At 57.6% G+C, this 26,319-nt stretch overlaps 3 protein-coding genes across 3 annotated transcripts in view; all 3 read left to right on the top strand.

The window, feature by feature from the left end:
- IFT122 (intraflagellar transport 122) overlaps positions 1-14,149 on the top strand; it is a 33,710-nt gene extending 19,561 nt beyond the window's left edge. Inside the window, exons 17-29 of the mRNA XM_054179830.1 lie at positions 126-287; positions 2,992-3,158; positions 3,964-4,135; positions 5,089-5,191; positions 6,357-6,497; positions 7,447-7,544; positions 8,408-8,508; positions 9,560-9,725; positions 10,626-10,737; positions 11,267-11,395; positions 12,213-12,292; positions 12,873-13,037; positions 13,733-14,149. Coding sequence (XP_054035805.1) covers positions 126-287; positions 2,992-3,158; positions 3,964-4,135; positions 5,089-5,191; positions 6,357-6,497; positions 7,447-7,544; positions 8,408-8,508; positions 9,560-9,725; positions 10,626-10,737; positions 11,267-11,395; positions 12,213-12,292; positions 12,873-13,037; positions 13,733-13,822 — 1,686 coding nt within the window. The 3' untranslated portion in view covers positions 13,823-14,149. The remainder of the gene's footprint in view (positions 1-125; positions 288-2,991; positions 3,159-3,963; positions 4,136-5,088; positions 5,192-6,356; positions 6,498-7,446; positions 7,545-8,407; positions 8,509-9,559; positions 9,726-10,625; positions 10,738-11,266; positions 11,396-12,212; positions 12,293-12,872; positions 13,038-13,732) is intronic.
- Positions 14,150-17,888: 3,739 nt separating this feature from the next.
- RHO (rhodopsin) lies at positions 17,889-21,246 on the top strand. The gene is made up of 5 exons (XM_054166981.1): positions 17,889-18,364; positions 19,217-19,385; positions 19,502-19,667; positions 19,891-20,130; positions 20,492-21,246. Exons 1-5 carry the CDS (start codon positions 18,004-18,006, stop codon positions 20,609-20,611), a joined length of 1,056 nt encoding a protein of 351 aa, XP_054022956.1. The 5' UTR covers positions 17,889-18,003; the 3' UTR covers positions 20,612-21,246.
- On the top strand, positions 21,010-24,948 carry LOC104303444 (protein B4). Its single transcript, XM_054167758.1, has 6 exons — positions 21,010-21,070; positions 21,494-21,658; positions 23,399-23,691; positions 23,772-23,904; positions 23,997-24,052; positions 24,568-24,948. The coding sequence occupies exons 1-6, from the start codon at positions 21,010-21,012 to the stop codon at positions 24,907-24,909; spliced, it is 1,050 nt and encodes a 349-aa protein (XP_054023733.1). The 3' UTR covers positions 24,910-24,948.
- Positions 24,949-26,319: the final 1,371 nt, after the last annotated feature.

The raw sequence follows: 26,319 nt of genomic DNA, 5'->3' as shown, positions 1-26,319 counted from the left end.
CCTTGCAGGCTTTCATTAACTGGTAGAGCCAAAGCCTGAGAATCCACTTCTGCAGTGGCTGTTTCTCACCTGGGTCCTGATCATCCAGAGTACTGCCCACATCTCTCTGTTGGTTTTGTTTCCAGGAGAGGAAGAAGCATGGGGAGAACAACAATGAGCTGTTCCTAGCAGAGGTTTATGCCTACCAGGGCAAGTTCCAGGAGGCAGCAAAGCTGTACAAGAGGAGCGGGCAGGAGAGGTTGGCCCTGGAGATGTACTCAGACCTGCGCATGTTCGACTACGCAAAGGTAGCAGCTTGCAGCAGCAGGCACCTGCCTCTGACTGCTCCCAAGGCATGGTCCTGCAGCAGCACTGGGGGAGAAGCAGGCTTGGATTTCCAGCTTTGTTTTCCCTGCTCAGTGGTTGGAGGTCCTTTGGCTGTGAGGAGCAGCATGGCTCCCATCAGTGTCTAGCAGGAATGGCCATTTCCTTCAGGGCCTGCTGCTCAGGCAGCAGCTTCTGCTTCCTGTGCTCTCAGGTGTGTCCATGGCACTCATGGCACTGTGTGGGACACCACCAAAGGTGACTCTTCCCTCCTTTCAAAATGGAAAATTGCCTTTTTATGACTTTCCTGCCCATGGTCTCGCTCGAGAGCCTTCTCATTTTGCTCTTACAAAGGTAATTATGCAGCACACAGGCAGAGTGGAGGGGAGAGCAGCATGCATTGATGCTGCACTGCAATAGAGCTCTTGCCTTGGAGAGTCTGGGCTTGGACAGGTGGCAGTTCTGTGTTCAGGGACTCCTTCAAGTGTCTCATCATGTCTTGATCACCTCCTGCACAGTGCACTGTCCTGGCTTGGTGCTGCTCGTGGAGGCCCTGCTGCAGGGATCTCATGTGCCTGGGCTTTGCTATTTTCTCAGGCTCTGTCTGCATGCAGAGGTGACCTGAATATGGTTTTACAGAAGATGGTTTTCTGGGGTGATAAGAAAGCATTACTTGGCTTTTAAGTCTTCCTGGTGTTTCCTTATCAAAATCCCCAAGAATGCCTGTGCTGTTCAGCCTCAGTCAGCACTCAGCTCAGGACCAGCCTTTGCCATGCCATGCACAGAGTGTTTGAGCAGAAATTCCACAAACTCTGCCACAGAAAGAGCTTTTTCTTTCAACAGCTTAATATAACTACTTTGGGGCTTTGCTGATGCAAGTCTGACTTCCCCTATTTTTGGCTGCTGAGTCTTTGTTAGCTGCAGTGTTTTGGCTCCTCTTGAACATGAATGTAATTCACAGATGAACATTTTCCCATCAGCCTTCGTAAGGATCTTTTAATTCTTGGCTGCAGCCATGGCTATATTTAACTAGCAGAGGGCAAAGGGTCCTGTGTCTCCTGTCCTCCAGAGACACTCCAGGCAGGGAAGACTGAAGGTATATGAAGGAGGCTTCTTGTTGGGGAGTGCAGGGAAGAACATGGACACACCCCCACCCCGTGTTTGCCAGTGCTTTCACCAGGGAAGGAGGTGGGGTGGGGGTGGGTTTGTGGTGGTTGTTTCAGTGCTGCCAGGGTTCTGCAAAGGGACCCTTACAGAGTCTGCCTGCTTGTGCTTGGCTTTGATTGGCCCTGGCTGGCGAGGCCAGGCGGGAGGCTGAGGTCAGGACGCCTTTGATGCTTGGTCACAGGTTTGTTTTCATGGGGCCAGACCGCTGAGGGCTCTCAGGACACTCTTTATGCTGGGGCAGGATGAGTTTTGGACCTGGGGTTTGCTTGGGTGACCTAAGCTGGGAAGCAAGTTGGGGCAAAGATGTTGTGTGGTTTCTGTTACTCGGGGATTGTCAGGACATCTGTGCAGTTACTCAGGGCTGGGTGGCAGCAGGGATGCTGGAGCTGGCAGAGCTGGGCTGTGCAGTTCTGCACCTGTCAACTGGCTGCAGGAGGGAAGCTGCTGAGGTGTGGGAGTGGAACAGATCTGGTGTGTGGGTGCTTTTGTGGGGGATTTTTGGCCTGTTGGTTGTGTTGTTTTGGTTTTTTTAAGCCTCAGTCAGCATTTACCAGCAGCACAGGGGACAAGGTAATTTTCCACTCTCACCTTGCCACTTCTCTGTTCCCATTTTTCATTTGATGGAAGCTGTTTCAATGGCCAGGAGCATGTCCTGTGAACACACAAAACTGCCCCTAATCCATCTGCTGCTGCTGGAGTATTCTTTTTTCCCTCCCCTGGCACAAGATGTCAGCAGATGTGAACCGTGTGGTGCCAGGGCTTTGGTTCTGGCAGGAGCAGCTGAACAAACCACTAGGAACATCTCCAGCCCAGCACCCAGGCTTGGTGCTGGCATTCCTTGCAAAAGTCCAGGCAGCAGTTCAGAGCCTCTCTCACTTCTGAGCAGCTGTCACTCCCTGCTTCCCAAAGCACTTCTCTGCTCTATTGTCATGCACTTACTGTTCTCTGCAGGGGACAGAATTCCAGCTCTTAGCTGATTTGTGGCCGGGCATCCTGGTGCTAAGCTGCGATTGAGTGGGCATAGCATGGCTAGCTGGGTCACTGCACAGAGTGGGGCTGTACCTGCTTGGATTGCAAAGGAAAATCTGACACTTGGAACTAGTCTGCTCCAGCTTTTGAGATCAGCTTCATGTTATGGAAGGGCTGTTCCTGAAAAGCAGAGGTCAGAATGTGTCCGCTCAGCACAGGCTCAGCACCGGCCCGGCTTGCCAGGAGGTCGGGGGCATCCGGTTGTTACCTCTGAGGCACTGCTGCCATCCTTCTCTTGGCCCTCACTCCCTCTCCCACTTTTTTTTATTAAATCTTTTTAATTGGAAACCACCTAACTGGCAGAGTTGCCATTGCTTCCTGCCACCCCCTGTGCCCTGGAGCGCTGCTGAGGGCTGGCTCAGGGCAGGTCGCTGTGTGCAGCATTCCTTTCCTTAGGAGCTTCATTACAAAAGCCTTCATCTGCTCCAGCACCTGGGCTGCAGCAGTCTCTGGGCAGCAGCTAATGCACCTGTCTGTGTTGCACTGTTGCAGGATTTTCTGGGGTCTGGAGACCCCAAAGGCACAAAGATGCTGATCAAAAAGCAAGCAGAGTGGGCCAAGAGCATGAAGGAGCCGAAGGCGGCAGTGGAGATGTTCCTGTCTGCGGGGGAGCACATGAAGGCCATCGAGATCAGCGGGGAGCACGGCTGGGTGGATCTGTGGGTTGGGTTGCACTCACAGCAGAGGCTGTTAGGAGTTCTGCACATTTTCCAGCCAAGGCTAAGCTGGGGGCCAGGTGCCTTTGTTTGGATCAGATTGGTACTGGAGCACACTTCAAAGTGCTTCCAAAGTTACACGTTTGGAGGGTAGGGGCCGAAATCTGTTAGGAAAACAAATGGCTTGCAGCAGGCAGGAGCAGGCAGGGGTTCAGCTGTAGTGTGAGAGGCTCCTGAAATATGCATGGCCTGAGCTCCCAGAGCCAGCCCCAGCGGCATGGGGGTGCAAGAGCCTGCGCCTGCTGCTGTGAGCTCTAAGGCTAATCACCTGGTGGGCAGAGCAGACAACTGGAGCACAGCAGCCCTAGCAATCCCAGGGCTGCTCCTGCCCCTGCTCAGGTCCTGCTGGGTGTGCAGTAAGTGACACTGTGGGTAGTTTGAAGTGCCCCTGGATCCCAGGCAGGTCACTCAGCCTTCCCTTGCCTCGGTTTTGCTGACTCAGGCAGGTCAGGCTTCGCTGTGTGGCAGAGGGGATGACATTTGGGAGTTGTCTGTCTGGGTCGGGGTGAGGAAGTGTTCTGTGTCACTTAGCAGGACCTACTCCCTCCCTCCACCCTCATGGCTCTACAAAGAGCCTGGCTGTGGAGCTGCACTGTGAGTGAAGACTGAAGAAGGGGGCAGAGAGCTGGGACAAGGAAAGGAAAAGACTTTGGAGCTTTTGCTGACAAGTGGATGGTGCTGGGTGGGGTTCAGTGGAGTCGCTGCAGGGGCGAAAAGGCAAAGCAGCTGACTGCCGTCTGCTCCGCAGGCTGGTGGACATCGCGCGGCGGCTGGACAAGGCGGAGCGCGAGCCCCTGGCCAGGTGTGCGCTCTACTTCGAGCAGCTGGCTCAGCCTGGCTATGCAGCAGAGACCTACCTGAAGGTCGGTGACCTGCGAGCTTTGGTCCGGCTGCAGGTGCAGACGCAGCGCTGGGAAGAAGTAAGTTTGGCCTCCCCCCGTTCCAGCCGGCAGCTGGGGCCCGGCAGGGAGGCGCTGCAGCCGGGGCTCGGAGCGCCCTGCTCGCATCCCTGTGCTCAGGCTTGGGTCGGTGCTGCCTTTGGGTTTATTGTTCTGTTTTCTGCTACCTTCGGGGCTGGGTGTTTCTTGCTCTTCATTCTGAGCACCTTTTTTGCCTGCTGAGTTAGTTTCCCACTTCCCTTGGTAGTCCAAGGGATGCTGCTCCCCAGTGGAAAGCACAGGCGGTAATTCTGGCACGGGCAGCGCTCTTTGGAGCTGTGGTGTTCAGTGTGCTCAGGTGAGGACACCTCACACATCACATGGGTCTGATGAATGTGTGCTGGGTTAGTGTGGACCCCACTGTGGGTAAAGTTCTGACCTCACTGGGCTTGCCCATAAAGGCATGGCCCTGCCAGTGCCACCCTTGGGGCCCCCATGCATCCTGCTCTCATTTCTGCACCTGCAGTTGTTGACAGGAGCAGTTTCCTGAGGAAATGTTCTCAAAGTGCTGCTAGAATTGGCAAATCCTCTGCCCCATTGTCGTGGGAGCTTTGGAGAATGGCAGGCTTGGTCCTTTGTGAGTTTAAGTGCCTCCAGACTGCATTACTTCATTCCTTCAGAAGATGCTTTCAGTTAAAGATACTTCTTGTCCCTTGCTGTGGAATCTGCTGCATTCCTGGCCCATCGCTCTCAGGTTTGCCTGGCCCAGGAGCCAGGCTGCTGCTGTGCTGAGCTGCTTTGGTTGTTGATTGCTCTTTATTTCAAAGTACATCAGGTTCCTACTGGAGCAAATCTGGATTACACTGCCCATTCCCTCTGTGCATTATCATTGTGAGCTCACTTTGAGCTCAAGGATTGGTGCCATGGAACATTCTAAACCCTTTAACTGTTTAAACCATGCAGTATTCTAAAAGTGAAATTTTTCTTCACCTCAGGCATTTGCTTTGAGTGAGAAGCATCCAGAATTCAAAGATGATGTCTATGTGCCCTATGCTGAGTGGCTAGCAGAGAATGATAGGTTTGAAGAAGCCCAAAAAGGTAAGAATGTCACCAGCACACCACTGGCCACTCCGAGTTCACTCCTGCAGGGCAGAATGTGCAGTCTGTGCCCTGGAGACCTGGGCTGGATGAACAAAATCCTCCTCTTTCTCTGAGAGTTCTGATGTGTTTTCCTCGGCCTATAAAAGCAGCCCTCAAGAGAGCTGTCAGCCTCCCAGCCTGGGGACTGGCCTCACAGCGTAGCTCAGGAGCTGTTCCAGGGACAAGGAGGTGCTGAAGCAAGCCCCAGGTGGAGCCAGCAGGTTTTCAGTGGTTGCTGTTCTGAGGTGCAGCTCCATGGGAGTGGTGCAGCTGCTGTCTCCAGACCACTCAGCTCTGAGGGCACAGCTGCTCTGGCTCACAAGATCCAAGCCAGGGCACATGCCAGCCGTCGGCTGTCTGCGCACAGCCACCCTGTGTCTCCCCGCCCCAGACCCTGGAGCTCCTGGCTTAGGGCAGCTTGGTCGTCTGCAGGCAGAGCTCTGTGCCTACAGCTGGGCTGTCCCCAGTGTGTTGCACAGAGCTCTGTGCCGCTGTGCCTCAGCTAACTCCCCAGAGCTGGGTGAGCTGCAGACCACTGTGCAGCTCTGTGAGACCTTGGCTGTATCCACGCTGGTCAAGTCAGGAGGCAGTGGTGCCACGGGGCTGGGTTTCTCTCCCCACACGAGGGCTGCGTTTGCCCAGTGGGTGTGTAAAGTAAGGTCCTGCGTCCTCACCTGGTGTCCTGGGCATCAGGAACGCTGTTAGCAGGTGGCAGGAGGAGGCAGGCAGTGCTGTCCTCTCCAAGTCCCTCAGCACTCATTTGTTGGAGCTTTGAATGAAGCTGTGGTTCGCGGCGCTCGGAGATTGCCCCTGTTTGCAGGGGGATCTCATCATCACAGCACTTCTGCTCTTTCCTCTCTTCAAAAGCCAGGCAGGCAGCACTGCTCAAGAGCTATGAGCTCGAGAGCTGCTGAGTGCAAAAGCCACAAAATACCTACAGATGCTTCTCCTGTTCCATTAGCACCGCCGCTTTCGGGAGCAAAACACCAGCGCTTAATCCTTTCCATCCCGCCGCACAGGCGGCTTGGTACTGGCTGGCTGGATTGCTCTTAATTTCACCACATTAATTTCAGTTAATTGATCTAATCATGCTGTAAAATCCTCTTTGTCTTGGCCCTTGCAGCCTTCCACAAGGCCGGCAGGCAGCGCGAGGCCGTGCGGGTGCTGGAGCAGCTGACGCACAACGCGGTGCTCGAGAGCCGCTTCAGCGACGCGGCCTACTACTACTGGGTGCTGTCCATGCAGTGCCTGGAGATAGCCCGAGGTGAGGAGCTGGGGGAGACCTGCTGCTTGCCCCTCCTGCATGCAGACAGACAGGCACTGGCTTGTGCTGGCACCGCTGCAGCCGCCCCACGGCCGCGTGGCTCGCCCTGCACTCTGTCGCTGCTGTGCAGGACTCTGGCTTGTGCTGGTTCTGCCCTCCCCCTGCTTTTCCCATGTGCTTGTTTTAGACCAGTAAGCAAACAAGCAGCATCAGCACACACAGACCTCCCTTGGGAGGCTGGCTGGAGTCACAACCCTGCCCCCCAGGACCACGTGTCCTCAGCACACACTGGCTGGGGAAGCAGCTGCAGGGTTAACATCTGCTAAGCAAGAGATGGTCATGGAGTGTAAGCTGCAGCTGGGGTTTGAACAGGGCTTGCAGAGGAACTCGACAAAGTTTTGCCTCTGTGGACACAATCATTGTCACCTTGCCATCTGAGGGGCTGCACTGGGATGGAGCTGGAGCTGGCAGTGAGTAGGTGTAGTTCAGAGCTATCAAATGCAGTGTTGGTGAGGAGGCTCTTGGCTGCTGCTGCCCTCAGCCCAGCTGCTGCATTGCCCCTCAGCTGCTTTGGGGAGGTGCAGATTCCTCCAGATGCCTTAGTGCTGTAAAATCAAGTGACTATTGCTGAGCTCTGGAGTTATGGATGAGGTTTCCAGTGGTGCACACCTCCTGCTTTCTACCCTTATCTGAGCTATAGCTTCTAGCTCTGTTCAAGCCATCACCTCAACTGCTTGGTGTCTTGCCAGGCTTGTTTTAGACCAGAGACTTGCTCATAAAACTGGCAAGTCTGTGCAAGGTGTGATCTGCAGAGGTGGATAGGACACAGTTAAACTGCTGCACACCTCTTTAGGAAGTGCTGGGGCTGAAATCACAGTGTGCTGTTTCCTTCCAGCTGAGTCTCACAGCCTCCTCTTGGAGACTGACCCCAATGCTTTGCCTCCCACAGAGAATGAGGAGCAGAAGGCTGAAATGTTGCAGAAGTTCCATCACTTCCAGCACCTGGCAGAAGTTTACCATGTCTACCACTCCATACAGAGATACACTGTAAGGACTCACTGTGGAAGCTGTGTTGGTGCTTCCTGAGCTTTTTTCCTTGGGAAATAACTGGGAATAATTAATGACTCTGCAGGCAATTAATTCTTGAGTGCAGATTAATGATACTGTGCAGCAATTGCATTTACTACTTTGCCTTCTGCTGTCTCAGTTCCCAAAGCTGCAGTGCAGTGCCAGCAGGTCTGTTCTTACCTCAGTGTGGGTGGCAGACAGGAGGATGATTCCCCACCCCCAGCCCTTCCTGCTTGTTCTGTTGGGTTTGGCTCCACAGTGCCCTGAGCCTCTGCTCCTGCACAACTTACTTTTGGTTTTTGGTTTAACAGGGAAAACAAGGCTGGACAGAAGCACCTTGGCCTAGGGGTTCCCTTGGTGTGGTTTGTGTGTCACCTGCTCCAGGGTGGAAAAGAGCCACAAGTGAGGGGCTCCTGCTGCTCCCAGCAGTGGCAGTAATGTTGCCACCACTGCCAGTGAAAATATCTTTGTAAGACATCTGAGAACCCTGATCTGTGTCCTTGCCCCACAGAAGCCTCCATGCTGGTCAGACCCCTTCAGGTGCTAACATGCTGGACCCCTTCAGGGGTGCTGGACAGTCTGCCCCCATTAGAAATGGCCTGCTGGAGACTGCCTCAGCTACAGGGATCCCTTCCTCTCTCTGCCTTTCTTTCTGCATGCGGCAGGCATGAGCTCTGGTGATAAAGACATGCAGAATGCACTTGCTGTGTGCTGTCAGCACCTCATTTTGCAACTGTATGAAAGAAACAGAGTGCTTGAGGTGCCTGCTGCTGTGGTGCTTGGTGAGAGGAGTTGTTGGTTTCCCAGCTTAGAAAGACGTGTCTGTATTTTTAATACCGCAGGAGGAGCCTTTCAGTTTCCACTTGCCTGAAACCCTCTTCAATATTTCCAGGTTTCTGCTTCACAGCTTAACAAAGGAGACTCCTCTGGGGATCTCAAAAGTGTATCCTTCCAATACAGTACAAACCCCAGAAGTTATCTTGTGAGATACATGAAAGGAATAATTGATGTTGATCCACAATGCAGAGCTCTCCTGTAGGGTATCTTCACTCTCAGCTCTTGGTTGTAGTTAATGGAAACTGACTTTTGTCCCTGAGGAAATAATCAGCATCTTCAAACCTTTGTGTGTTTAACTGCACTGCCTTTTGGGAGTTTCCAGGAGTTTTGTAGAGCTAGACAAATGAACCAAGGTGGAGCTCAAACCCAGCCAGCCAGCCCGGGGTATCACCTCAGTCAGAGCAGCAGCTCCCAGCACCACAGCCACAGCAGCAGGGGGTTGGCCCTGAGTCCTGGCAGAGTGGCTGCAAGGAGACTGAGCTGAGGCAGGAGGGAGAGAGAGCCATGAGGCTGATGGGGCTGCAGTGTTCGTCAGACTGACATCTACACAGCTCATGCTGGGAGAGAGTTCCTCAAAGGGAGGCACCTTGCTGGAGAAGAGAGCAGGAGGGCCTCTGGATGCCACGGGCAGACCTGGCTAGCTTGGGCTGGCTCATTTGTGGCCCTGGGGGCAGTTAGCCTTCCTCTCAGAGCCTCCTCACTATAACCTGAGATGAAGTCTTTCATAACATGCCCTGTTAGGAGTTGCTGCTATACCCTGATGGGAGGGCAGGGCAGCCCCCGGGCCGTGCAAGGCTGTTGCTTTCTCTGTGCTGAGCTGCTGGCTCAGGGCTGCTGCTCTGCTGAGAATTTCTTTCATTTGGGGTTTTTTGGGTTGGGAGAAAATCCACTGAGCCTAGAATGACTGAAATGTGCAAATGGAGTCAGAACACGTAACCAAAGCAATGTTTCCGTAGGGTCAGTTCATTACCTTGCTGCTAATCACCCACAGACATTCTGGTGGCTGTTCCACACTTGATTTGAAGTTAAAGAAAGAGATTCTTGTCGGAGCCTGGCTGCAGCAGCAGTGCTGGCTGCAGCACAAGTGCCCTGATTAGGAGGAGTGCTGCAGCTTTTCCTGGATCCATATGTATTTTCATTCCTTAATTAGATGCCAGTAATACACTGTTTGCCCTGGCAAAGCAGAGCAGAGCTCTGGGGGCATACAAGCTGGCTCGCCATGCCTACGAGAAGCTGCAGGGGCTGCAGGTCCCAGCCCGCTTCCAGCGCTCGGTGGAGCTGGGCAGCCTGACCATCCGTGCCAAGCCCTTCCACGACAGCGAGGTAAGGGCTGCTGCCACCTGGCAGCCACCCCAGGGTGCCTGTCCCTGAGCCTCAGCTGCTGTGCAGCAGCTGTGATTGTTCACTGCTGGAACACTCCTTTGTTGCTCCTCACAGGTCAGCCTTGCGCTGGCTCCCGAGAGCAACCCGAAACCAGCCCTTTCTTCTGGCAGCTTCCATCCTCCCTCTTCTGTCCTGCATCCCCCTCCTCTCTGCCTGCTCATTCTCCCCAGCCTTTTCCCTCCCAACCACAGGCAATTACTCCACAGTCTTTGTTTCTCTCTCAGGCTGGAGGTCACTTTCATTTGTCCCACTCCTAGCTCTGCTCCCCTCCCTTCCTCCCTCAGGCCTTCCTTGAACACCTTTTCTTCCTCAGCTGCGGTCTGGCTGTCTGCAGTGCTCAACAAAGCCCCAACTCAGGGAGTACTCACTAAAAATAAACTGTATTGTGCCAGGGAACGTGCACCTGGCCACCTGAAATAATGGAAGCATAGCCTTAAGAACTGCCTAAAATAGCTGCTGTGAAAAGGGGAGGGGAATCAATGGGAGAGCTTCAATCTGAACAAACCCTGGAGCAAAAATCCTTCCTTGGGTCACCTTCCCTGCAACTTCTTCTCTTGCCCTGTGTTTGGTGCAGAGTTCTGCTTCTGTGGCTGCAAGGCAAAGTGAAGATGCAGTTGTGAAGTGGTGGAGAGGGCTGGTTTTAATGTGAAAACTTGTGGTTTTGGGGCAAGGGAAGCACTGTCAGGTGCTGAAGGATCAGAGTTCTCAGCAGTGTTCCTCCAGGTCAGCGCTGACGTCGCAGCAGTGGTGCAAAGCGAAGGAGCCGGTGGGAAATGAAACACAGAGAGCTGAGCAGGTGCTGCTGTGCTCACCATGCCTGTGCTGTGTGTGTCTCTGCAGGAGCTGGTGCCCTTGTGCTACAGGTGCTCCACCAACAACCCCCTGCTGAACAACCTGGGGAACGTCTGCATCAACTGCAGGCAGCCTTTCGTCTTCTCCGCCTCCTCCTACGGTGTGTCAGGGTGTCCCAGCCGGCTCTGCCTGCCAGCAGCAGAGTGCTGCCCCCTCTGTGCCCTCTGCAGCTGGGCCAACAGATCTTACCTTTGATGGTGCTGGACGTGACCGAGTGGCTGCCTCCTGTCCAGGGATTGCTGGGTCTCACAGAATGGCTTGGGTTGGAAGGGATCATCCAGTTCCAACTCCCTGCCATGGGCAGGAACACTTCCCACCAGCCCAGGGGGCTCAAGGCCTCATCCAGCCTGGCCTTGAACACCTCCAGGCTTGAAGCCTGGACAACCTGCTGCAGTGAGGCCAGAGCAGCAGTGAAGCCTCCTTTGCTGGGTGGCACTGGGTGTGCAGTGCTTCACTGCCACAGATGTGCCCTGCTGGGGCTTGGGTTGGTTGAGTTTTCTTTACCTGGCTTCCTGAGAACGTGTGGGCAGGACACCATGGCCACAGAGCCAGAGGTGTTCATTTCTTCAGGGGCACAGCATCTGATGAGATCTCAGGGCTCAAATGCTCCTTTCTTTCCCACCCCTCAGAAGTGCTGCATCTGGTGGAGTTCTACTTGGAGGAGGGCATCACAGATGAGGAGGCTGTAGCTCTCATTGACCTGGAAGCTCCGAGACCGAGTAAGAGAGAGAGTAAGTGGCAGGAGAGCGTGAGTGACCGTATCCTTTGGATTAAAGCTGGCTTCCAGCCCTTGGGGGTCAAATCCACAATTTGGAATTGATTTCCCCCCTCCCAGGTTAAAAGCTGTCTCTGTGCCTTCTGACTGCCCTGGGCACAGTTCATGGTGTCCCCTCCTGCAGCCCAGCGTAACCAAGTGGTGTTGTCACTGACCCTCTGCTCCTCCTGAGGCTTTTTCCCAGGCACAGTTTGTTCCCAGTGGTGTGAACCATGCCTGTGTAACAATGGGGTGCCATTGCTCCCCCTCTGCTCTTTGGGAGTGGGGACAATCTGAGTGTGTTACTCACTTCCAGCGACAGCTGGCCTCAGAGGCTGCCCTCTCCTAGCCAGGGAAACCAGCATGGACTCCTGGAGCCATGGCTGTTGGAATCCCTTCTGCAAGGCTCTGGCATGCAAAGCTCCCAGCTGCTGTGGGGAATGTGTAAGGTTGGGTGCAGGGCCATGCAGGAGCAAACAGTCCTGGCTAGAGCTGCTCAGGGCTGGACTTGGAAGGGGCTGCTGCATTTGCTCTGTCAGGAGAGGGCAGAGAGGGAAAGGAGGCAGAGCTGCTGTGGCTGTGGTTGGGTTTGCTGTTCCACAGCAGCTGCAATGACAAATTCCCTCAGCTGCTGTGAGTCACAGCAAGGCTGCCTCTGGCACTCTGCAATCATCTGGACCCTGCAGCAACCTGAGAGTGCTCTGGAGCAGCCAGGACAGCAGTCCTGCTGCTGTGCTTTTGTGTTTCTCCCCTGAGTGCTGGCTGCTGTGAGCACAGACAATTCCATAGCAACTCTTCCTTTCCTTAAGAAAGCCATCCAGATGCACAGAGCTTGAGGCTCAGTGACAGTGGAGATGTCACTGAGGAGGATGATCCCTTCACAGCCAAACTGAGCTTTGAGGTAAGAGTCTCACTTGTCTCTGCCAGTTGTTTCCTTCTTGCTACCAATGGGAACGAACAGACATTTGTAACTGGCAATCTGTGCTGCCCTTCTGGGGTGAGTGTGTCACAGACTGCAGGAGAGGGACAGCACTTGAGAGGGAGAGGGATTTACCAGTTAGCTCCTCTCTTAAAAAAGCAAAACACCCAAACCCAGAAAGCAACAAAGAGCTCAGAGGAAATGTTCTGGGACTTGGTTTGCCATGAGAGAGCTAGTTGTGTCTGGGCAGCACTCCTACAGGCCATTGCTGGGAGGTTGTAATGCAGGCTGTGGATGGGTGTCATCTACAAGGAACTGTGTGAAATGGGTGTGGGAAGCTCCCTGACACCAGCTTGGCTTGCCCAGTGCACCCTGCCTTGCAGCTGGGTCCTGCTGTTGCTAAAGGTGCTGCTGAGAGTGGCGGTGAGCATGGTGGGGCCAGGCCAGGCAGTCCTCAGCTGGCTTTGCCCACTGAATGTTACTCTGCCTCTTCTGGGATCTCGGTGGTGCTCAGGGGGCTCTGCAGCTGGTGACCCCTGCTCTCTGTCCTGCTGTCCTGCAGCAGGGGGGCTCCGAGTTCGTGCCGGTGGTGGTGAGCCGTGCAGTGCTGCAGTCCATGAGCCGCAGGGATGTGCTGATCAAGCGCTGGCCGCAGCCGCTGCGCTGGCAGTACTACCGCTCGCTGCTGCCCGACGCCTCCATCACCATGTGTCCCTCCTGCTTCCAGGTAAGCTGTGCCTGGGGAGCCCTACAACAAATCACACCCAAACACAAAGCCCTGCTGAGAACCCCATGGCTGAAGCAGCTCTTGCACCGAAACCTCCTACTGGAAAACGTGCTAAGCAAATTCCCGCGCTGCCGAGACAGGGGAGGCAGCGGAGCCCACAGAGCAGCTGAGTGATGCACAGAGCAGCAGCTGCCTCCTGACAGCTGTGAGGGAGCTGAATCTGAAAAGTTGTACTGACTGTACTGACAGCAAGCCAGAGCCTCTTGAGCAGAGCTTGGCTGAGCAGCAAATGCTGCTTTGGATTTATTCCTGCAGCTCTGCCCCTCTGCCTTGCAGCCTGGCCTAGCAGGACGCAGCGGTCAGCACCTGGCTTAGCCCCTCCCCGCCTCAGGCTTGTGCAGATCCTAGGGCCCAGACATGTTTCTTACTCAAATTCCCATTTTTATCCTCACTTCTGCAAAAGTGATTAATTGCTTTGAGCCTCTTCAGCACCCTTGGCAGTGGCCTGTGAGCTGCTGGCTGCTGGGCGCCAGGTTGTGGTGCACTTGAGCAGCTGCGAGACAGAGGAGCAGTTCTTGTAGCAGCAGCTTGACAGGGCCCAGGGTCTGTGCTATGGAGAAGCCCTGCAGCCTGGTTTGCATCTCCTTTGAGCTAGTCACAGCCTCACTTGTCCCTCACTCTGTTGCTAATTACAGATGTTTCACACAGAGGACTATGAGCTGCTGGTGCTGCAGCACAACTGCTGCCCCTTCTGCCGGCGGAGGATAGATGAGTCCGGCCCGTGAGGGCACACAGCCTGAGCCCTCAGCTGGCAGCCTTCCCCCGCGGCTTGGCACCACTGCTTGGCTTCAGACAGCTTCCTCACAGCTTCGTGAGGTCATCTTGTGCTGGTTTGTACCCAGGAGTGGAACTGAGCTGCAGAAATGCAACTGTTTTTCAGATGAGGTTGTCTGTTGTTGGTGAATGTCCTCCCCAGCTCCCAGGCGAGCAGCTGCAGTGCCACAGCTGCTTGCAGGAATGTTTCTGGCGTCAAGGTCAGCCCTGGTTGTGCTCTAACTTGTGTTTGAAACTTGGTTGACTCTGTAATGGGCAGGTCTTCAAATAAAGAGCGCTATTTTGCACCTCTCTGTCTCAGCACTTGCTAATGATGCTGCTCTGAGCTTCAGGTTTCATCTCCTCCTTTCTCTTCCACTTGGGCAAGAACAGCATCAGAGTTTGCACCTCGGGAGTTCCCCTGACCTTGGCTCGAGGGACATCTCGCAGCCATGCTGGGAGGCGGCAGGAGGAGGCCTTTCAGCTGTAGGATTCACCTTGTTCCAGGGCAGAAAGCCAAGGTGGAAGTGCTCCTCTCGTGGCTCCCTGCCTACTGCAGTGCACACACTGAGCAAGAGCCTCTTCAGGGAAGGAAACTCCATGGCCCTAGGGGCTGTGCTGGGCAGATCTGTGTGCTGGCAGCAGCACCACAGAGCCGAGGGCTGTCAGCCACCAGCTCCCACAGCTCCGCTGCACCCGGGGCAGGAGAGTTCATCACCGCTGTGAACATCAGCAGTGATGTTGTTAGCTGTGATCTGGAACCCAGGGGATAGGTGCCAGGACTCCTGGCAGGCCTGTTCCTGCTGGCAGCTGTGGGCAGGCTCTGAGCCCTGCCTGACCTCATGCAGGTCCCTCACTGTCCTGCTGACCAGCAGAGTGATACCTGAAGGAGAGCTGCTCAGTGGTGTTCCCCCAGCATTGTTTTCAGTCCATGGGCAAATGGTGTGTAGAGGTGGGAGGAGATGGACCTGCTGCTGCCTGCTTCAGCCTCCTGCTGAGGCCCAGGGGCTTCTGATGCAGCTGCCTGACCAAACGTGGTAGGTCAGCCCCAGGCAGCAGCTCAGCCCTCACGCTGCAGTTTGCTCACAGTTTCCTCCCCTCCCTGCAAGAGAGTGGAGAAAAGCAGAAAGCAAAGGCAGAAGAAGCTGAGGGGCTGAGGTAAAGCAGTTTAAGCGGTGAAGCAAAGCTGTGGGTGCAAGCAGAGCAGTGAGGAACATGGTCAGTGCTTCCCAGCAGCGGGCAGATGTCCAACAGAGCAGGGCCCCAGCATGAGTGATGGTCACTGGGGAAGGCAAACACCACAGACACAACATCCTCACTCCTTCCTTCCTGCCCTCAGCTTTTATCATCCAGTGTGGGACACCTCTGGCCAGCTTCCCCAGCTCTGTCCTCTACATTGCTGGGGGGAGACTGAGAAGAAAGCCTCAGTGCTGTGCATGCTCTGCTCAGCCATAGCTACAGCCCTGCTGTTAGCCACCACGCAGCTGCTGGGAGGAAGGAGTACCAGGGTGGTGAGACTGGCACAGGCTGCCCAGGGAGGCTGTGGCTGCCTTCTCCCTGGAGGTGTTCAAGGCCAGGCTGGATGAGGCCTTGCGCAGCTGAGTCTAGTTGAGAGGTGTCCCTGCCCATGGCAGGGGGTTGGAGGAGATGAGCTCTGAGGTCCCCTCCAGCCTGAGCCATCCCAGGATTCTGTGATCCCATGGCAACTCCATCCCAGCCCCTGTCCTGCTCCAGGGTGCTTGGGCCTGCTGAGGACAGCTGCTGAGTCGTTCCCTGGCAGCAGGAGGGGCTGGGTGGTGAAGCAGCTGGGCTGGGCTGGAGCTGGGACAGGATGGGTCTCCTGCCTTCCACGTAGCACAGCCTGTGCCCATGTTGTGTTCGGCTGCACTGTTGTGACATCCTGCCTGTCACAGCCTCCCTTTGTTGTGAGTGGAAAACGTTCTGCTCGACTGCCTTCAGCTGCTGGCTGGGCTGGCTGGGTGCTGCTGAGGCAGCTACCACCCAGACAGCACTTTGCAGATGGGGCTGGGGATGCCCCTGGCTCTGCTGGGCTTCTCCTGGGGAGTGCCAGCCTGCAAGGACGCGGAGCTGTGCTGCTGGAGAGGGAAAGCAGGATGGAATCCAGCTCCTTCTCCAGGGACTGAGCTGGCAGCGTGGCACCACTAGGAGTGGAGAGGGATACAACAAATAGCTGCTGCCCTGAGAGACAAAGTGGATGTCGCAAGGGAGCTGCTCCCTGGTTTCAGGCACCTCCGAGCACAGCCCAGCCTGGGGCAGAACAGGCTGGGCACAGCTGGTACAGTGTGAGGGTGCTCTGGGCCCAGACTGCCCTGTGCTGGGCAACTCCACCAGCAAGAGCTGCTGGCTGCAGGAGCAGTCCCACCACAGAGCTCTGCCAGGGGCTGCTGTCAGTGGCTGACCAGCTGCTGCCTTTGATCTGCACCACCGCAGCCCCCAGCCCCACTGCAGCCCCCAGCCCCGTGCTGCTCTCCAGCGGTGACGCAGGCCAGGCCTAAGCTCCAGCAGCAGCTGCTAAGCTCAGCAGTGGCTTTGCTGCACCAGAGCTTAAGGTGCCATATTGGGACCATAAACCCTTAATCTCCTGTGCCAGCTGCAAGCACCAACAGCTGCAGGTAGCTGGTGGCATTGCTCTGGCCTTGGCAATGTGTGTGGAAGGCTTACCAAGAGGGACTTGGGAGGAGCAGGGGGGTTGTGAGGACCTGGGGATTGCATGGGAATGTGGAGGAAGACCTTTGGGACTGTCCCCAGTGATGGTGGCCATGGCCAGCCAGGTCTTCCTTTGTCTGTGGTGCAGCACCTCAGCCCCACCAGACCTTCCCTGCTTAGAGTGAAGGTCTCCCAGCTTGGTCTCTCCCTAGAGCTCAGCACTTGGTGCTTTTCCCCTTTCAACTCTGCATCTGCTAAACTAACCCCAGGGAAGGTTGGCACAGCCAGGCCAGGCCTGGAGGAGCTTTCTTCAGGTCTCTTCCAGTCCCAATAATTCTGTGTCTCAACCAGCACAGGAAGCTGAGTCAGAACCTCCCTCCAGTGCCATATTGCAGCAGCCTCCTCAGCACTGCTGGTACCTGTCCAGGACAGATCATCTGACCTGTGTTGCCCATGCTGTTGGCATGACCCAAAGCTGGTCACAGGGGAGATGGTACAACTGGAACCCTGCCAGTGGGGTCAGTGCTTCACTGTGGCCTTCACACCCCCCTAGCCAAGCCCTGAGGCAGGAAAAGTGATGGCTGAGAGCGTGTGAAGAAAGGGCTGGTGATGCTCCTGCTGCTGAGAGCACCCTTGGCAGCCTCCCACAGGGAGCAGCTGCTGCTCCAGTGGACACTGACTGCTGGGGGGGACCCCACTTGCCCTGTGTCAGGCCCAGGCCTGGGGCACCTCTTTGTCACTGGTGGACCACACCTGCCCAGCCTGACCACCATCTGCAGCCCCCAGTCTGGGACTTTGAACTGCAAACTTCCTCCCTGGTAGCAGGGGTGAAAAGGATCTTCTGGCTGTTGGTGAGAGTTGAGAGCTCAGCCTGGGAGCCCTGCAAAAACACAGCCAAGAGAAGAATCCTTGTGTGTGCTGTCTTCCCTGGCACCCCCACGGGCACACATCCCACCCCCAGACCTCTATGTGGGGAAATGGAGACTTCACCCCAGCACAGCCCTGGGAGCCCGTGGTGGGTGGCCTGGGTGCCTTGCAGATGTGAGGGCAGCAGGAGCCACAGCTCAGCACCAGGGGTGCCAAGATGGCCATGGGGGCAGGGCCCACCCCACACCCTTGCTCCCAGGGTGCAAATGGATCTGCTGTCTGGGTTGGGACCCCCCAGATGAAGGGGGTGGTGCTGAGCTGCCTCCACGACCACAAGCTGCGGCCCCCCACAATGACAGTGGCAGAAGCAGGAATCACCTCAGTGCCCCCCGCAGAAAGCCCTTAGCCTGGGTGATTATGATCAATAATGCTCTGAGCCCTAATCGTGCTGACTCTGGAGCCTGGGGCTTACCCTGGGGCAGTTTATAAGGGTGGCCCCACGCAGGGGAGCGCAGCCACGTCCGGGGGTGACAGCGAGGGCTGAGAGGCGGCCGCAGCCCCTCCTCAGAGCCACTCAGCATCCGCAGCGAGCGCGGCAGGCGCCGCAGGAGCCGCAGCCATGAACGGCACCGAGGGGCAGGACTTCTACGTGCCCATGTCCAACAGGAGCGGGGTGGTGCGCAGCCCCTTCGAGTACCCTCAGTACTACCTGGCTGAGCCCTGGAAGTTCTCGGCGCTGGCTGCCTACATGTTCATGCTGATCCTGCTCGGCTTCCCCATCAACTTCCTCACCCTCTACGTCACCATCCAGCACAAGAAGCTGCGGACGCCTCTGAACTACATCCTGCTGAACCTGGCGGTCGCCGACCTCTTCATGGTGCTGGGAGGCTTCACCACCACCATGTACACCTCCATGAATGGCTACTTTGTCTTCGGGGTGACAGGCTGCTACATCGAGGGCTTCTTCGCCACGCTGGGAGGTAAGCTTGCCATGCCCCTGTGTGCTGCCAGGGCTTGCCTCGGGCTGTAGCAGGAGGGAGGATGCCCAATGGTCTTGGAGAAATGGCACCTCCAGGGTCCTGGGGCTGCTGCTGCTGGGGGCTGAGGCAGTGTTTTGGGGCAGGAGGTGAAGTGGCACATTACAGTTTTTAGTGGGTTTGACCCTGTTTTGGTAGCCATCTGCTAAGTATCCTGAGCACACCCCTGCAGCAAGCACAGCAGCTCCTGCACCTCTTCTTGGCTTGCCTTCTGACTTGAAAGATGACAAATTGGTTCCTCCTGCTCCATGGGGCTGGTTCTGTCACTGGCTGTGATACAGTGCACGGTGTGCCTGGGCCAGCAGCATTGCATCTCCTCCCAGTGACAGCCAGATGTTAATTAAAACTATCTAAAGCCACCCTCCTCCATCAGCTGAGCCTTCTAGCCACCAGAAACTGCTGTCCTGGTCTGTGGGGCACCCTGTGAAACTGGCATTAGTGAGGGGCAAGCCCGGGGGCATGGGTGTTCATCGCATCTGAGAGCAGGGCCACAGGCTTGTGGGGGCAGGTGCTGCACAGGACACGGTGGGATCCAGCCCTGGGTCTCCCAGCACAGCATCCAAGCGGTGGCTGTGGGACAGTGGTGCAGTGAGGAGGTCTCTCTCATGTCTTCTCACGGCATCTGCACTTGGCCTTCGTCCCTTCCCCTTTGGAAACCCTCGGCGGAGATTCTCCTGCTGCCAGGTGCCCTCCCTGGGAGCGGTGCCCAGAGGAGGCCCTGTGCTGCCAGCTGCTCGTTCTCCCCTCCTGCGGCTCACAGCCCCCTGTGGCGTGTCCCCTGTCTCCCCGGTGCAGGTGAAATCGCTCTCTGGTCGCTGGTGGTCCTGGCTGTCGAGCGGTACGTGGTGGTCTGCAAGCCCATGAGCAACTTCCGCTTCGGGGAGAGCCACGCGGTCATGGGCGTCGCCTTCTCCTGGATCATGGCGCTGGCCTGCGCCGCTCCCCCGCTCTTTGGATGGTCCAGGTAGGGAGGGCCCCGTGCCCACTGCCCGCTGCCCGGGGGGCCTGGCTGGCTGCGGCTTGGCCGCGGCTCCGGCCGGCGTGCCCTGCGGGCACTGAGCCGCCCGGCGCCCCTGGCAGGTACATCCCCGAGGGCATGCAGTGCTCCTGTGGGATCGACTACTACACACTGAAGCCGGAGGTCAACAACGAGTCCTTCGTCATCTACATGTTCGTGGTGCACTTCATAATCCCCCTGACCGTCATCTTCTTCTGCTATGGCAACCTGGTTTGCACTGTCAAGGAGGTTGGTACCTGCTGGCAGCGGGGGGCTGGAGGCCGCTCCCACCCCCGGTGCCGGGAAGGGGCCGTGCCAGGCTCCAGGCTGGTGACCAGGCTGCCTGGTTCTCCGCCAAGGGAGAAACGGCAAACTCCAGATGTGCAGCTCAGCTGCCCCATCCCTGCCCCTGCCCCCCTGCCAGGGCAGCCCTCGCCAGCCCCTTCATGGTTCCGTTGGCTTCTGCCCACAGGCTGCTGCCCAGCAGCAGGAGTCTGCCACCACGCAGAAGGCAGAGAAGGAGGTGACTCGCATGGTCATCATCATGGTCATCGCCTTCCTGATCTGCTGGGTGCCCTACGCCAGCGTCGCTTTCTACATCTTCACCAACCAGGGCTCAGACTTCGGGCCCATCTTCATGACCCTCCCGGCCTTCTTTGCCAAGAGCTCTGCCATCTACAACCCTGTGATCTACATCGTGATGAACAAGCAGGTAACTGGCAGGCGGCAGGAGCTCTCCAGCATCTCCAGCTCTGGGTTTTGCTTGGTAACAGCTTGCAGAGTTCCAGGACTCCGGGGCACTGCTGGGCCACTGCTGGGAGGTTCCTCTCCAGGCAGCCTTGTTCTGCCGTGCAGCAGGGACACGGTGCGGCTCCTCCTTGGCCTGGCACCCATCTCATACATGCAAATCCACCCTGTCTGGAGGGGCTCAGGAGCTGGGTCGGGAGAGGAGATAGGGCTGCGGCTGCACCGGCAGCCAGGCGGGCAGCAGGCGGCGGGGAGGGAGCCATGGCACGGCTCCGCCGGAGCTGCCGCGCGTCCAGCCGCCTCACCCGGGCTTCCCTCTCTTCCAGTTCCGTAACTGCATGATCACGACCCTGTGCTGCGGCAAGAACCCGCTGGGTGACGAGGACACCTCTGCTGGCAAGACAGAGACCTCCTCGGTCTCCACCAGCCAGGTCTCTCCTGCCTAGGCGCCGCTGGAGCGGCCGATCCCGGGGAGCGCGGCGCCGCCCGGGGAGCGCGGAGCCGCCCCCGCCGCTCGCCAGCACCGGGCCGTGGTCCGGGGAGGGCTCCTCTCCCCCGGCGTAGCCCCCAGGCAGCAGGCTGCACCTGCACACCTTTGTAATTAACACAAAGGCTTTAGCCCCTGGCCGGGCGGCTCCGTGCTCCTCTCTCCATCTGCTGAGAGTTCTGCCCCCTGCCCTGGCGCCTGCCGGACGCGAGTGAGGCCATGGCAGAGCCACCTTCACCATCCTCACCTCTCCACCCGCTAGGGCCTGGGGCACATCCCTGCTCCCACCTCAGGGGCTAGAGCTGGGGTCACTCTAGAGGCGGAGCCTGGCCAGTGCCACCCAGCTGCTTGGTCCCGATGTGCTTCCAGCTGCCTGGAGGCAAGTCTGGCTGCTTCGAGGTGCCCCCAGCCCTGCCAGGTGCTCCCAGCTCCAGCCCTGCCCCACCTCCAGTCTGTCAGAAGATGCGGGAGGCACTGTCACCCTTGCACGGGGGATGGGACAGGGCAGCAGTGTACATGGGCCCCTCCGGGCCACAGAGGTGCTGGCTGCAGATCCTGCCCAGCAAGCAGGTGGCACAGAGGGGACCTGGTGGCATGGCATGGCACGGCACAGCCACGTGTGACCACAGTCAGATGTGCTTGGGGAGGGCTCAGCGCCTGCCCTGCACAGCACAGCACTCGCAGGCAGTGTCTGCACCCCAGGCAGCAGCCCCACTCCGTGTCCCCCAGCAGGCAGCCCTCTCCCCATAGCCCTGACATGAATCCGGCACCTCTGGGCCGTGCCTGAGACTCGCTCCCTGCCCCTGCTCCCCCAGGCCCTCCTGGTCCTGCCCCGTTTCAGCTGCTCTCAGCCTGGCATCATCCCGGGCAGGGGTTTCTGAGCAGGGCTGGGTGCGTGGCAGAGCGCCCCTGGCGCGGAGGCAGGGCAGCATACGGCGCAGCGCCGCGGGCATATGCTGTGGGCACGGCGAGCGGCAGATTGCGATTGTAGCAGCGCTCCGCCGGCGTATTTTTAGCTCAGCCATACAAATAAGATGTTTTTCTCCCTGTTCAGTGTTATCAACATTTGAAACTATTTTTGTACATTATCATCCTCTCTGATTTCTAATCCTGAGCAGCTTTGCGAGGTCTAATAGGGAACACACAGAACCTGTGCGAGTGAAACCTTTAATAAAGAGCAATTTGCAAGTACAATTCTCTCCTTATTTCTGTGATACTTCTGCATATTCAGTGAAATCCGAAGATTAGAGCTCATGAATAATGCAGTGTTCAGGCTGATGGCTGATTCATGTGCTTCAAATCTGGGAGCTGGTTTTGGAGGGAAGAGAGAGGAGGAAGGGCTGGGGGTGTGTTTGCTGGCCACGAGGTCCTGCTCCGTGGGAGCAGCGTGCAGCTTGGCTCCGTGGCTTTCCCACCTGCCCTGGACCAGCCCTGCTGCCTCCTGGAGATGTCCTGGCCCTGAGCACACAGGCTGTGGCCCCATATGATGCCCATCCCTGCAGCTGCTGCTGCTGGTGCTAGGGGCAAGCAAGGGCTTTGGACCACCCCACCAAGCCAGGTGGGTGCTGAAGGCATCATGGAACCAGAGGGGTGATGGCAGGATCCAGGAGATGGGGTGCAAGAGATGCATCCATTCCTGCTGTGGTGCCAGCCCCTCCAACTCTCCAGTGCCCACACTTGCCCCTCCCTGGGGGACTCAAAATGGACTTGAAATGAAGCAGGGAACAGGCTGGCAGTGCTGGTCCCAGGGGAGCCTGACATGCAGAGCCTGGGCACTGGGTGCCTCTCCTTGCTCCAAACCCAGCTCCTCCTGGCACCATGATCCTCTGCCAGGGCCTGCTTGCTGGGCTCAGGAGGTGGGTGCAGCACTTAGCTGCTATTCCCCTGCAGCTCAGGATGACCCCCTCACAACCCTTTATCTCTTAGCTCTCGCCAAACAGTTTGCTCAGACAGGTCCCCTCTCCCTCCAGCCTCTCACCAAATGCTGGCAAAGGGTTCTTGGCTTCTCCAACACCTGCTCCCAGGGGGCAGGGACCAGAGCAATTAGCAGCTGCCAACCAGCCCCAGCAGTGAGGGTGCTAATCACATAAATGAGCTGTGGCTGAGCCTAGCTTGTGAGCATGGGCAGTGGAGCTGGGCTGTTGAGCTGTGTGTGCTGCCATGGAGCCTGATCTAGGTAAGGGTCTGCTAGAGCTGGGGCTCTGCTGGACGTGGTCCCCGTGAGGCCACAGGGGTGAGCAGAGTTGTGGCTGCTTGTTGTGAGGAGCAGCTGAGGCAGCTGGGGGTGTTCAGCCTGGAGAAGAGGAGGCTGAGGGAGACCTCATTGCTGTCTACAGCTCCCTGAGAGGAGGCTGGAGCCAGGTGGGGTTGGGCTCTGCTCCCAAGGAACAAGTGATAGGACGAGAGGAAACAGCCTCAGGCTGTCCCAGGGGAGGTTTAGTTTGGACGCCAGGAACAATTTTTTCCCCAAAAAGGGTTGTCCAGGCCTGCCCCAGGCTGCTCAAGGCAGTGGTGGAGTCCCCATCCCTGGAAGGGTTTCAAAGCCCTGGAGCTGTGGTGCTGAGGGGCTTGGGTTGGTGGTGCCCTGGCAGTGCTGGGGTCAGGGTTGGACTCAACCCTAAAGGTCTCCCAACCAAAACAGTTCTTTCATTCTATGCTCAGCTTCTGGGGGGCTTTGCAGCCCTTGGGGGCATGAGTGCCTCAGGGCTGTGCTAGGCTCCCAAGAGGTGCCCCTCACTTCTCCCAGGATCTGAGGCTGCTGGCCCAGCCCAGGTGCCAACACAGCTGGCTCGGGGTCGCCGTCCCCTGCACCCCCCAACCCTGCACATGGTGATTGAGGCACTGAAGGCCCAGGGCCAGGACCAGAAGAAGGGGGTTTCTGTGGTTGCCATCAAGAGGTTTATCCTGAGCAAGTACCCTGCTGTGGACCCCATCCGCCTCAAGTACCTCCTGAAGCAGGCCCTGCACAAGGGGCTGAGCCGCGGGGACCTGGTGCGACCCCACAACTCCTCTGCCATGGGTGCCACTGGGCGCTTCAAGGTGAGCTGCTGGCCCCAAAGTGGTGGGGCTGGGGGCTGAGGAGGTGTCTGGCCCTGCTTCCACCTTTCTCTTCTTCCCAGTTAGCTCCTAAGAAGCCACAGAAGCAGCAGCCACCAGGCCAGGCAGATCCTGACAGAGGACAAGCCCCAAAACCAGGAGGCAAAGGGACCAGCAAGACCCTCTGGGCCCCCACGGCGGGTGAGCAACAGCAAGGTAAAGGAATAGTGGCGCCATGAGCCACCCTGGGCTGCTCCAGCCCTGTGGAGGGGCTCTTGCAAGGGCTCATCTCTGCTCTTCTCCCACAGGCAGCAAGCAGCAGCAGCCAGTGGCAGTGAAGAAGGCGAAGGCGAAGCTCGTGGACGTGAGTAGTGCTCAGCAGCGGGCCTGGGTGCTCGTGCCATGGTGTGCCCAGAGAAGGCCAGCTGGGGAAGGGTCTGGAGAATGGGTCTGGTGAGGAGCAGCTGAGGGAGCTGGGGGTGCTCAGCCTGGAGAACAGGAGGCTGAGAGGAGACCTCATTGCTGTCTACAGCTCCCTGAGAGGAGGCTGCAGCCAAGTGGGGTTGGGCTCTGCTCCCAAGGAACAAGTGATAGGATGAGAGGAAACAGCCTCAGGTTGTTCCAGGGGACATTTAGATTGGCCATGAGGAACAGTTTCTTGCCCTTGAGGGTTGTCAAGGGCTGGCCCAGGCTGCCCAGGGCAGTGGTGGAGTCCCCATCCCCGGAGGGCTTTCAGAGCCCTGCAGGTGTGGTGCTGAGGGCCACGGGGTGGTGGTGCCCTGGCAGTGCTGGGGTCAGGGTTGGACTCCATGGTCTGAAAGGTCTCTTCCAACCAGAACAGTTCTGTGGCAGCAGCCTGAGGTGCTCTCTCCTCCCCAGGCCAAGCCGCCAGCAGCACGGAAGCCCAGGAGCAGTGCAGCAAAGCCCCCGAAAGCTGCTGGCCACGCCGGGGCCCCAGGCGAAAGCCGTCCCAGGCCCCCCGCGGCTGCGGCTGCCAAGGACACAGGACGGGGCCAGCACACCGCCCCCGACGGCGCTGCAGCCGCACAGCCTCGCAGAGCCCCGGCGGGACAGAGCAAGGGGAAGGCCCCCAAGGCAGCCCAGAAAGAAGCCCCTAAGGCAAAGGGGGGCCCAGACAGGGTGAGGAAGCCACGTGTGACCCCGGGAGCCGGCAAAGGGGAGAAGGCAGACTCCAAAGCTGCAGGCAGGAAGGCTCCATAGAGGCCCATGCCCCAGCCCTGCATGCAGCTGGTGCCCAGCCGTTGGGTCTGGGTCAGTTGTCGTCCCTAGGACAGGTTTTAACTGCGTTCACCTGCTAATAAAGCTGCATCACTGTCTCACGACATGGTGTCACTGCTGCCCTGCTCTGGGGTCCCTGCACTCCCAGTGCAGACCCCCCCATCCCTTTTCCAAGAGGCAGGGTAGAAGGCTGGTGCTGCAGGCAGCTGCACCATGTCTGCTCTTATGGAGGTGCCCTGTCTGTCCCCACTGTGCCAGCAGTGTCAGGGGGTGTTGGGCTGTGGGGTCTGAGGGTGAGCCTCAGTGCTGGGTGATGGTTTGGGACCCATGGGACCCAGGACAGTGGCACTGTACAGCTCAGGCTTGGCCAGTCCTGCCTCAGTATGCGGTGGGCATGCAGCCCTCTGCCCTCCCAGCTGCCCTTGTGCTAATGCCTGGCTGAGCTGGGATTACACCAGTGCCAGGGCAGCAGGCCCAGGAGAGGGACCATGCCATGGGCAGGGGTCCCCAGCTATCTGTGTGCCAAACAGGGCAAGAGGAACACAGGTGTGGGTTAGGGCTCAGAGAAGGTGTTCTGGGTGTTTGCTGTGGCCTGTAGCATCCTCTGTCTGTGGCACAGCTCCCACCTCCAGCCCTGCCTCGCTGGCTGCTGGGGGTCAGCACAGGAAGCCTTCCATGGAAGAGTTTCCCATGCCCACGTTCCTCCTGCTCTGTGCACAGCAGAGCCCTTTGAAGGTCAGCCTGATAATGCAGTGGGCTGTAGCCCTCCTGGGCAGGAGGAAATCAGTGGAAGTAAAACTCTTCCTAAAGAGGATTTTGTTAATCTGTGGCTGGCCTTGCCAATGCCCTCCAAGGCTCCTGGCCTTGCTTTGGGGCTTAAGCAAGAGCTGAGCAAACTAACTTCTCTTTAAACTTAGCCTTGGCCACGCTGATCCATCTTTAATGGAGCTGAAGCTCACGTCCCCCCAGAGGCAGGGCCGGGGATGCTGCAGCGACAGCTGAGCAGAGCTCACCCAGCCCTTGGCTGCTGGCGAGCCTCCCAAAGCCCTGCTCACGGGACTGGCAATGTTCCAGAGGAGAGCTGTGCAGGAGCTGTGCCCTTGCTCACCAGGCACTCCCTGTGAAACATGAGGCACTTTGAACGAGGCCAGCTCCTCTAATGGCTGGATTTAGCTGCACTAAGAATCAGCTTCCCAGCAGGAAAAGCAAATCCCCCTGGTGTGTGGAGAGCAGCTTTTACCGAGGGAGGGGAAGGAGAGGATTTAGCAATGCCATGGTCATTAAGAGCCATGGGCTCTGGCTGCTATCACAGCACTGAAGCCAAAAGTCGAGTGGTGGTGGTGGTGGTGCAGAGCAGGGGCTGGCAGAAGACGCTGTCCTGTGGCCCAGTGG

Source organism: Dryobates pubescens, chromosome 1, assembly GCF_014839835.1.
Source record: "Dryobates pubescens isolate bDryPub1 chromosome 1, bDryPub1.pri, whole genome shotgun sequence".
NCBI lineage: Eukaryota > Metazoa > Chordata > Aves > Piciformes > Picidae > Dryobates > Dryobates pubescens.
Note: the sequence above shows the minus strand (reverse complement) of the source record. Positions and strands in the feature narration are given on the sequence as shown.